At 37.2% G+C, this 11,712-nt stretch overlaps 1 protein-coding gene and 1 long non-coding RNA gene across 2 annotated transcripts; one reads left to right on the forward strand and one right to left on the reverse strand.

The window, feature by feature from the left end:
- Positions 1 to 135: 135 nt before the first annotated feature.
- On the reverse strand, positions 136 to 2,612 carry LOC130428614 (gastrula zinc finger protein XlCGF8.2DB-like). The gene is made up of 3 exons (XM_056756790.1): positions 2,475 to 2,612; positions 1,751 to 1,852; positions 136 to 1,648 (listed from the first exon to the last, which is right to left on the reverse strand). Exons 2-3 carry the CDS (start codon positions 1,803 to 1,805, stop codon positions 792 to 794), a joined length of 912 nt encoding a protein of 303 aa, XP_056612768.1. The 5' UTR covers positions 1,806 to 1,852; positions 2,475 to 2,612; the 3' UTR covers positions 136 to 791.
- Positions 2,613 to 2,981: 369 nt separating this feature from the next.
- Positions 2,982 to 8,879, forward strand: LOC130428620 (uncharacterized). Its single transcript, XR_008907490.1, has 7 exons — positions 2,982 to 3,120; positions 7,716 to 7,776; positions 8,063 to 8,107; positions 8,185 to 8,249; positions 8,336 to 8,444; positions 8,532 to 8,565; positions 8,644 to 8,879. It is a non-coding gene; the product is annotated as an uncharacterized LOC130428620 (long non-coding RNA).
- The last annotated feature ends 2,833 nt before the right edge of the window (positions 8,880 to 11,712 follow it).

The following is an 11,712-nucleotide window of genomic DNA, read 5'->3' on the forward strand; positions in this document are numbered from 1 at the left end:
CTGTGGTTGTGTAGTACAGAGCTGCAATTGCTGAACGTAAACAACAGCTCAACTACAGAAAACATTACTAACATTCTTTCAAAAACAAACAATTCATAGTGATTGGAACTTTTTTGCTTTTTCAGTCGTTAAAACATCCAACATTTATTAATAAGGAAAATAGCAGCAAGGTGATTTAAAGTAAATGTAAAAAATTAATCACGTCTAGTCTGTCATTTAATCTCTTATCTTGGCTGTGATAAAACTAAGGTTTGGGGTTTGGAGAGGGGTTAGACCTGTTTTATATGGAGGTAGCAAAAAGGGTCACTTTAATCACTGTTGTTAGAATCTGGTCACAGATATCACACAAACATCTTTCAAACATCTATTAGATGTCTGCATTTACATCTGCAAGACATAGTTTACTCATCTGCAATCTCAGAGACGTCAAATAGACATCTAGATGATGTTTATTATTTTGAGAATAGGTTTAAATTGCTCTTTCTCATCTGTTTAGTAGATGTTTTAACTCAGCAGATCTTTAGCAGACATATAACAGACGCACGTGTGCTAGCTTTTACTTTTTTATTATCGTTGTCTGTGTATGAATTACACAAGTTTAATTGCAATACCAAGTCCATTAAAAGATTACCAGTCATATGAAAGTCCATCACTGTGATTACAGGAGTCACACAGGAACAGAATACAGACAGTTTTCAGCTGTGAGCTGCTGTGTGAACAGAACGTTCGAAGACTCACATCTGTAAAGACAATCTTAATGTGCAATCCTAGTGGCATTGTGTAAGTCTTGCTTATGAGCGCTCCTCTGTGTGAATTCTCATGTGGACATTAAGATACCTTTGGGTTGTGAAACTCTTTTCACACTGCGGACATGCGTGCCGCACTCCAGTATGAGTTGTCAAGTGGTTTTCAAGACTTTGTTTTCTCGTGAAGCTCTTGTCACACCGAAGACAGGCGTGTGGTTTTTCTCCAGAGTGTATCTTCGCGTGGTCATTCAGATGACTTTTGGTTGTGTAACTCTTTCCACACTGAGGACATACGTACGGCCGCTCTCCAGAATGAGCCGTCATGTGGTTTTTAAAATTATTTTTCCTCACGAAACTCTTTCCACACTGAGGACAGGTGTATGGAAGCTCTCTAGTGTGAATTCTTATGTGTTCCTCAAGATCACTTTTACGTCTGAAACTCTTTTCACACTGAGGACAAACGTACAGACGTTCTCCAATGTGCATTTCAATGTGTAAAGTAAGTCTTCCTTTACTTGGAAAACCCTTTTCACACTGAGGACATGTGTATGGCATTTGTCCAGTGTGAGATATCATGTGATTTTTAAGACTGTGTTTGTGTGTGAAACTCTTTCCACACTGAGGACATGTGTATGGCCGCTCTCCGGTGTGATGTCTCATGTGGACATCACGATTACTTTTGGTGGTGAAACGCTTTCCACACTGTGGACACGTGTGTGGCGGATCTCTGTTGTGATTTCTCCTGTGGATGTAAAAAGAATTTTTGTTGGTGAAACTCTTTCCACATTGAAGACATGTGTATGGGCGTTCTCCAGTGTGAATTCTCATGTGATCAGTATTTTTTGCAGGCAAGCTACCAGAAGACATTTCTGATATTGATATTTCTTCCACTTCCATTACATCTAAAATGAAACAAAAGTACATGTTTAGAACACAAAACTTTAACAAAACTGTTGTGATTGTTTCTTGCGATCATTAATAATGAATCTAGTATGAACACAAACCTCTTTGTTCTGCAGTATCTTCATATTTTATTCTGCATGGATCTGTGTTACTCATGTCTGCACTCTTCTCCTGTGTAAATCTTGTGGTTCAGAGAAACAGACCTGTCAAAATCAAAAGGTTAATCTGTCTTTCTGAATCACACACACATCACAAAAACAGCATTTCATTTCGTCAAACAAATAAATCTATTTAATAAACATTATAGCTTACGGTTTAATTTAGAGATTTTTAATGGGGCCTCACAACATTCCCAGTTTATTTACCAACAAAAATGCCAACACATGTAAGAAATGACAGCAATAATTTATATATACATGTTATTTATATAACATGTATACATTATATAAACATATATATATATATATATATATATATATATATATATATATATATATATATAAGCTTTGCAATGTAAATCAACACTGTATCAGTGTTTAAATAGCTATAATATAAAAAAAGAAAATATACAAATGTATTGATGTGTATTTAGTGAAGTGCGTTCGTGTGCATTAAAAAGTAAACTCACATGTTTACTCACTCGTTGAATAAACGCGGTTGTTGGAGTAGTCTGAAACCCCTGTTGTCGTTTATTGAATCGGTATGAATTAACGTTAGATTTTAAACAGGAAATAAACAAAACTAATCGCGCACGCGGACAGAATGGAAAGTAGAAATACGGGTCGTACTAATAAAATGCCATTTACATGTTTACAATGCACTAACCTTCTTTAAGAAAGCATTGATGTCCAGTAGTATCCCTGGTTTCAGTCTCTTCTTCTTCTTCTTCTTCTTTTGATTTTTATGGCGTTTGGCAAACAAACGTTTAGTGGATTTCCACCATAGATATGTGCTGTGTCCGAAATAGTCCTCTAAACCCTAATGTAGTGCACTATTTGAGGGGACATCCGTTTTTAGAGGTGTCCGAATTCATAGTGGACATTATTGAGTGCACTCATTCAATCCCATGATGCATCATATTATCATAATAACGACGGTACAACCGATGCACACTCACGGTTAGCCATCTATCGTGAAGCCGCGAGCTGAATGAATTCCCGCGTCTCGGCACAAGATGGCGCCCGCGGCGTTTCCAGTGCACCGAGTGTCCGAATTTACTGACTCGTTTTCAGACGCTCCTAAAAGTAGGTATGATGACATGGCAACCACTCGCGGCGAACATTCTGTCTCAAAAATATCTTCTCCTGGCCGCCTGGTGGGAGTATGTGTTTCCTGAATACGATGGTAACTACATCGAGTGCAAGCCCCTGAAGCGTTGGACACTTTCATGTTTTCACCGCGGCTCTCAGAAAGTTTGCGTTGCGTTCAACCGGTCGGTGGGCTTCATTTAAGCTTTGAACACTACTGAAAGGTAGATGGACCTAAATACATAGGTCTTATCTTGTAACTGACGAAATTCCATCGAAATCCATGGTGGAGAAGAATTTAACTAAATCGCGGAAATTGTGTAGTCACATTTGTGGCGGGTAGATTAGCGAATGTACTGCAGGCGTCGTTCTAAGGAAAAAAACATCGTCTGTATTCATCTCACTCTGACGGTGTTTTTCTTGAAATTATTACTGATGCTATGTAGTTTGATACGTATATCATGGTTTTTCTGACATGCTTGTCAAAATTGTGACATAGTTTACATCACTTCGAGTTAGATTACTGAGGACTAGCCTATAACTCTGTCTAAATGAATAGGCTAAGAACACTTGATATGACAGTAGGCCTGGGCAAGTGCAATGTGGATATGACAAAGTGAACAAGCATAATATTATTTAGTTCTTTTGTGCACTTTTTCATGTAACCTCTGGCTGAATCTGTGCACAAAATTTAAAAGTGGCATTGGATCTCTGATTGTGATCATAAAGTTATGCTTGCTTGTTGTCTGCTAATTTAGTTTTTCTCTTTTATCCAAAGTATCCTGCAACACATAATCCATGTTGATTAGAACATTTTATGCCAATTTTCTTTAATCATGTAGATTATATAGATTTACAAACATTTAAGATGATTCTCCATGTTTATTGGGCTTCTGGTGGTGCTGCTTATGTTAAAAAAATCCAGTGTTAATAAATGTATGTACAGTTGAGGGGCTTTGGTAGCCTTATAATTTATGTTATGTCTTAACAGCTAATTATGAAAAGGAGAAAGATGCCCAACACACAGCCAGGTCTAGCCAGACAGCACCTCCTGGAGAAGTACTGCGATGTACCATCTCCTCATTTTATACAAATTGGACATATTCTCTATCTTTACATCACAGCTGGAAATTCCAGCAGAACTGCAACTGCAAGAGAAATTATTAGATACATACCGGAAATGACAGAAGATCAGGCGAAAACTAAAGTGAAGTTGCTTTTTGAAAAAACTTTGACAAAATACAGAAAGCTAACTAATGAGCGAGAATTTCATCAATTTGAAGAAGTATGTAGCCGAAAATTTTGTGGAATCTTTACTACCATCACAGTTCCCCGTGCAAAGTCTCCTTCTGCTGAACAAGTTCCGAAACATAGTCCTTTGAAGACAAGGCAGGTTTCTAGGACCAATTGTCCTTCTTGTACCAGATATAAGGAGTCTCTAAAAAACATGAGGCAGAAACATCTGCTGATGCAGAGAACCAAGTACCTGACAATTAAGACACTCATAGCACGGCAGAAAAATAAGGGAACAATAAGGATACTTAATCAGAAAGTGAAAAGAAGAGAAAAGCAAATATCCGACTTGAAAAATCTGTTGAAATCACATGAAGCTGAAACCATTGCTAAATAAAAAAGCAATACAAAGTGAAAGCAAGAACTCATATGCGCCTGAAGAAATCCCTTACACACATGAGGCGAGAGGACAAATCAAAAGCTGGTGATGATGTGGAAGAAAAATGCTGCGAATTAGAAGAAAGAATTAATTCAAAGGACAGTGAGATTCATGATCTTCAGGTCGAAAACCTTCTTTTGGGAGAACAATTCCAGGATTTGGAAAGTGAAAAATGCTAACAAAAGCAGATGCAAAGTCATACTCAAATGAAATGCGATTGATTGTGTTTGATGCGATATCCAATCAGGTGCCCACTGCCAACATCCACAATTTGATTAAAAAGTTTGGGGTGCGCTTCAAAATTAGTTTAAGTGATGTGCCAAAAAGGGCTACTGTGGAAGCCATGACCAGAGAACTAGGGGCAATAAGTGACCTACAGACTGCCGAAGCACTTTTAGTGAACTCGCACTGTACCCTGGGTTTTGATGCATCCACACAGGAGGGAATCCACTTAAACAGCATACATTTCACCACCAAAGAGAACTGTTATGTTGTTGCTGTAGATGAACTTCCAGGAGGCACTGCTGAGGATTACCAGATCATATTTGTGACTCCATCATTAACCTTGCAAATGTTTACTGTCATTTTTTTGAGGCAGACTACGAAATCATTCTTCAAAAAATTATAGAGAATATATCAAACACGCTCACTGACCGCTGTGCTGCCAATCATGCGGCCATTCGTTTAGTCTGTGCATCTTGGAACAAGGCCTTGAAAGAGCTGGATTGCAACCTTCATCCTCTAAAAACAATCGTTTCAAAAACAAAGAGTGCTCTGAAGGAGATCGAGAAATCCATGGGGATTACTGGGAAAATCTAGGGGAAAGACTGCATTTGGGCCAACATTGTGGTTCAGAAGAATAAAATGAGGTACATAGATGGCAAGGGTGACCCTCGTGGCTTTAAGACCTCTCGGGCTCATACCATGCTACAAAGGTAATCGACTGCACATTGTTTTCCATATATGTGGGATATTCTCAAGTCATCATACTGCACCAAAGTCATATCTCAGTGGAGGAAAATCCTGTGGAAGCCTGCGTAAGAGCATACTGTATATGTGTAATGACAATAAAGTTGAATCTAATCTAATCTAATACTGGAAGACTTCAACTCTACAGCTGGACAGGTTGAAATGCAAGTTCTGGGTTTGCTTGGGAAGTTTCTGACTGGGCCCTGGATGACCAAATTCTATACTGGTGCAGATGACCAAACTGACTACATTGAGAGTATTGAAATTATCAAAGAGACCGTGCAGAAACTTAAAATAACATTACACTCGCCTGCTGAATTCCTCACTCGCACAACAGACCTCTTTGGAAATCAGCTGAATGCTTCAGACAAAATCCTTGAGTAGTTGCAACAACCATCAAAAGACACAGTCATTTTCACTCAAATGATGGAAAGCTGTCTGAGAGCGGTCATTTTAGTCCTTAAAAGGCAGTATCAACAATACTTTGCTGTGACGGAGAAACTAAAACAAGAGACAACCTCAGCGAGATCACACAACATGGATGCTGAAGAGCTGATGGGGATGTTTAGTGCGTTGAAGAAGAACGCTCCAAAGTCCACCATCTGCTACTTGTCCTGTAAAATGCAAGCACTGAAAAACTACACTGTGGACTACTTGGACAGTTTAGACAAGGAAGAACAAGAGCTGGTAATCTGGAAGGGAGTGAGGCTGGGTGTAATACAAAGAAGAAAGAGGCGGAAGAACCAAGGAGAGCTGCAGGAGGAATTGCACAAACGTCAAGCCACAAAAGAAAGAAAAAGAGAAGCAAACAAAAACGGAAAGTGATAGGGAAAAAGATTGAAGAATTAGGTGCAGACATGATCAAGGAAGCATTTCCAGAACTTTCAGAAGAAAAAATGAGCTTGATCAAGGAGTTGTTGGGTGGCAGAGGGGTGGAGGCATTTGTATGTCATGCATGGGACTTGGGTGGCACAGGGTCATTTTCAATGGGAAAATTGAAAGTTTCCATGCTAAAAATAAGAAATTCACTCTTGGCTACTGGGCCATGAGTGGGGAGGGGTATGAATTTGATGCCCATGACAATGATGTGTCCATCTATGCGATGGCAGCAGATGTCATCTTGGATGACTTGGTTGTACAGTAGCCGCAGTGTACAAGATCCTTTTGTGAATGACAATGAATGTGTGTTGTATTAATATGAATTAACAATTAATTTTCATGTGTATTGTTTTTTTCTCTTGTATTCTCAAAATAAATGTTTATGAATATGAATGAACGCTTATTAATTTTATTTGTTTTCAGTGAGGTACCATGGGTCTGATGCCCATTCCAGCTAAAACAGTATATTTTCATGATTTCATTTGAAAGAACTAACAAAATTCTACCTTCTATTCAAATTTCATGCAAATATCTGATAAAATAAGGAAGTTACAACCATAAATTTGACTATATTCCTCGGTATTATAAATATCATAACTTTCGCAATCCTCAACTGATTTTCACAATGCAGGTTTGGTCGTAAAGGGAATCTTCAGCTCTGTCTAGTCATGTGATCCATTTTGAGCTTAGGGGTGTTTGGAAATGTTGTCATCATACCTACTTAAAGTTTGACGGCGGCTCCCATTCATAACTCGAGCATTAGCGCCATGTACCGTAGGTTGTGGATCAGAGATAAATGATTGTTCAAGAGTCAGAGCTCTGTTAATCTGAGAAGGGTCACTCTCAACATTATTTAATATGACGTTGAAGTCTATAAAATATAGGGATGTAACGATTAACTCAGCTCACGATCCGATTTATTTACGATTTTTTTATTATTATTTCTTAAATGCTTCACGTTTCTTTGTGTAATAAATTATGTTTTATTTCAAACAAAAACTTTGTTCTCAAAGATTATAAGTGTCCAGAGTATCTGACCCCAATTTGAGACACGTTGTAGATATTGATGTGGAAAGGTTGTTCTTAAGCCAAAACTTGGGTATATGTATGTTTTTATATGTTTGTATGTAAATAATGATATGAATATAAATACATTTAGAGATAGATATGGAGAGAGTAAATATTCAGATTATTTATATATTCAATAACCTTGTGCATACAGTACATAAGCTTGTACAGCCTTATATTTCTACACAGCAATTATTATTTTCGTATTTGTTTTTTTGCATTTGTTGACAGGGGCATTGCACAAAAGATAACACCCGTAAAATTGACTGAAAAAAACGGCCTTGATTTGCAGGTTGGCTATCTATCCATCCATATATCCGTCTGTCTATTCAAATCTATCTATCTAAATCGTATCGTATTGTCCATTTATCTATCCCAATCATCCATCTCTTTTAGTCATATGTATCTATCTTTCTATTAAATTTTGCTTATTCCCTCCTTTCATTATATTTATGGGTCCTCAGTACAATCATATGGCAACGACTGTGGTGTGTTTATGTTGATGATAAGATGTACATTATGTTTGTAATTAATATTATATTATTTTGCCATAATACTGACCTCTCTTTCATTTATAGTCTGCGTTGTACATTGTGCTGGATGCCCCATTTGACTATATAATTGTAAGTATTAGTACAGTTTTCAATAACTTTGAGACTTTTTTTGAGACAAAGGGCATTGACTTTTATGTTTTGAGCAGCAGGACATGGTAGAGCTGAGGAAATGGTGGTGCATAATGTTAATGGTGAACTTTAGTCTGGACCGGTATGGAATTATTTTTATTTTGAATATTTAAAACTTTTATGAGAAAGGAATTATCTAACATTCAATATTCAATCACTTTTGTCCAGGCATGGAAAAATGTTTGCCCACTATACAGAGGAGTCTAAAGTCTTCATAAGAGGTGATCAGCAGCCTGTATTTAGGTTGCAAAAAAGGAAGTTGGACGAAATCTCTCAGGTAAAAGCATATACTAATCATAAGGTTAAAATGGCATGTTGTCATGACTAACTTGGTAAACTTGTGCTGTATTTTCTCAACTAACAGGAAGAGCCTTTTTGACGGACAGGTAACTTCTCAGGTAACTCCTCAGGAAAAGTACCAGTAACCCTTAAAAAGTTAGTCCTAAAGGTAACTAAAATTTATATTTGCTTTTTAGGGTAGATGAAACCAATCTTTTCATCTGTGAGTTTGCATCGGAGAAGCAGGTGGTTCAGTCTCCATCATCTTGGTTCATCATCTTCTGCATTGTTGTTTCTTAAGAGCGTGTCATGACGGATCTTACAAACTGCCAGTCAGTGGTGCTTGGAGAACTCTGGGGATCTTCTTGGCTCAGTTCAGCTTCCACTTATAATGTGCATGGAGGATGGAGCATTGTTTGACAATGCCATGATATGTAATGCCACATATGCATTGAAAACTATACGGAAGCAATTTCGCAAAAACAGACGCGACTGTCCTGCTCTTATATATTTATATATATATATATATATAATGTATGTCTACATAATAAAACTTTATCATTAAACCATTGATTATCAAGGACCTGTTTATTGTAGAATGAGTCATTTATGTATATATGTATGTTTGTTTATATTTTTAATCCGGAAGAATATGTGTACAAGAAAAGGTTTTATTTAGTAATGTATTTTCCCAATATTTCCCAAAATAATCGGACATTATTAGTGTAGATGTTCATTAATGTATTTCAGCTATAATTATAATAAATACCTGGCCTTGACCCACCAGTCTTCATGGTACTCTTAAAAAGAAGTAACCTTCACGTTTTATTAATAGAATCTTACAGTTCACCTCGTGAAATACGTTTTTATTTTTATACGGTTGTAACAGGAAGTTCTTTTTAAGTCGTTTACACAGAATTTTTGACCTACATGTGCGCGGCTGGGAGTGCATGTGACGAGTGCGCATGCGCGGCTGAGAGTGCATGTGACGAGAGAGCATGCGGAGCTGAGAGTGCATGTGTCGGACAGTGCATCTCGTCTGCAAAGTGCAAACAGATGCTATTGAGTATCGGCATTCTCCATTGTGAATTATCATGTGAGTAGCAAGTTTTCCTTTGTTTCTAAAACTTTTTTTCACACTGAGGGCAGGTGAAAGCCTTTTCTTCAGTGTGAGTTCTTTTGTGCCTCACAAGCTGCTTTTTACTTCTTTTTGGACATGAAGTATTTTTAGTCTGCAAGCAACCAGAAGATATTTCTGATACTGATGTTTCTTCCACTTCCATTACATCTACAGTGAAAGAAAATAAGTATATTTTATGTGAAATATAAATCTGTCTGACATTTTCATGTTAAGACCACAAAATCATAACAAGATTGTCGTCATTTTTCGTTCTAACATTTTTCTATGTAGAAATAAGATAATATAGATGCTAATAAAAATACCAGCAAGGTAATTTAAAGTAAATGTATGAAATTATGTAACCACAACACGTGGTTTTCAATGTATCTGTTATTTAATCAGGTAAAGTCTCTTAATCTTTATCGTGGCTGTGATAAAACTAAGGTTTAGGGTTAGGAGAGGGGTTATTTTGTACTGTTTTTTATGGAGGTAGCAAAAAGGTTCACTTCAAGCACTGTTGTTAGAATCTGGTCACTGATATCACACAAACGTCTATTTGATGTCTTCATTTACATCTGCAAGACATAGTTTACTCATCTGCATGTATGATTTCTGTAAGTGTAGAAGTAAGATGTTTATGATGTAGAGAATAGGTGTAAAACTGCTGATGTTTGTACACAGCAGATCTTTACCAGAACTTTAGCAGACACATGTGCTGAATTACACAAGTGTATATGCAAAAAAAATGCAAAAAAAGTCAATAAAGGAAGAATATCAGCCGTCTTCAAGTAGACCCAAACACTGCACACCAACGTCTCTTCCTATCAGATTAGAATTGATGGATAAACGCAGATAAGAACCAACATTATCACACGAGGCTGAATCCAGCTTCTTATTGACGCTATCCGTTCCACCTTAAAAACGTGAAGCATCCGCTTTTCCAGTTTCTTATTCACGCTTAGCTTAGGGACCATCTCGCGTTTCTCTTCTTTTACGTTTAAAAAAAACGTTTTGTGTGTGAGTGTCTGTGTGTTTGTTTGTGCGTGCACGCGTGTGTTTGTGTGTGTGTGCGTGCGTGCACGCGTGTGTGTGTGTGTGTCTGTTTGTGCGTGCGTGCACGCGAGTGTGTGTGTGTGTAGGTGTGTGTGTGTGTGTGTGTAGAGAGGATGGGCTGCTGCTTGCTGTCTAAGTCATGACATGCTGAATGCCCCTTGAGATGACCGTGAACTTCACGTGGAACCTTTTTACTGTAGCATTTTTAAGTTATGGACCCCTGAAATTGGCATATCTCATAGTATCTACTTCATGGCTAGGTGATAGTCAAGCATACTGGGAATAACCCCTATGTGTAAATTTCAACGCACCCTTAAAAGTTTTCGAGATGTAGCACCTCAAAATGTCCCATTAGTGCAAGGGTCCATTGAAGAGTATTGTGAGATATGCCAACTTCAGGGGTCCATAACTTCAAAATGCTACAGTAAAAATGTCTGCTTTTGGCAAGATGATAGTCAGGAATACTGGGTATAACTCCAAAGAAAGTTGAGATATGGCACCCCAAAATGTCCCAAAAGTTTATTGGCCATCGTACTGTTTTGTGACATATGCCGATTCAAAAAATGTTACAGTAAATCTGTCTGTTTTCGTGCAAGACGGTAGACATCAAGACAAGGTATAACCTAGCTGTGGAACTTTTAACGCACCATCAAAGACATACTTGTACAAAACACAGTTCTGACATTATACATTTTCTGTACATAAAACAAGTGACAAAGTTTACATAAATATATATACATGTAATAGATATAGTAATATAATGTGTGTATAACGCACTGGCTAAGACCAAAAAGAGTATAATCAATTGTATAAGAGCAATTGATCAGAAGAAAATTCGAATAAGCTTTATTTTCCAATTGTGCACACAAAGACAAGCAACGTGTTGTGGTTTCACGAGCTCAGAATGAAAAAATACAGTATAGACAAACACAGGAAATGGAAAAAATAAATATATAGAATAAAAATAAAATGCATCAATGAAAAAAATAATTAATTTACATAAGAGGTAAGAGGGACAGTTAAATATATATATGCAAAGTATAACAAAACTGTGTATACTACGCTTTTTACAAATATACACGTAATTTACTTA

Source organism: Triplophysa dalaica, chromosome 9, assembly GCF_015846415.1.
Source record: "Triplophysa dalaica isolate WHDGS20190420 chromosome 9, ASM1584641v1, whole genome shotgun sequence".
Classification (NCBI taxonomy): Eukaryota; Metazoa; Chordata; class Actinopteri; order Cypriniformes; family Nemacheilidae; genus Triplophysa; species Triplophysa dalaica.

Coding starts and splice junctions, on each gene's coding strand:
- LOC130428614 (XM_056756790.1), bottom strand. CDS start 1,805: ATGAGTAACACAGATCCATGCAGAATAAAATATGAAGATACTGCAGAA. Junction 1,649..1,750: donor AGATACTGCAGAACAAAGAG/GTTTGTGTTCAT, acceptor GTTTCATTTTAG/ATGTAATGGAAGTGGAAGAA.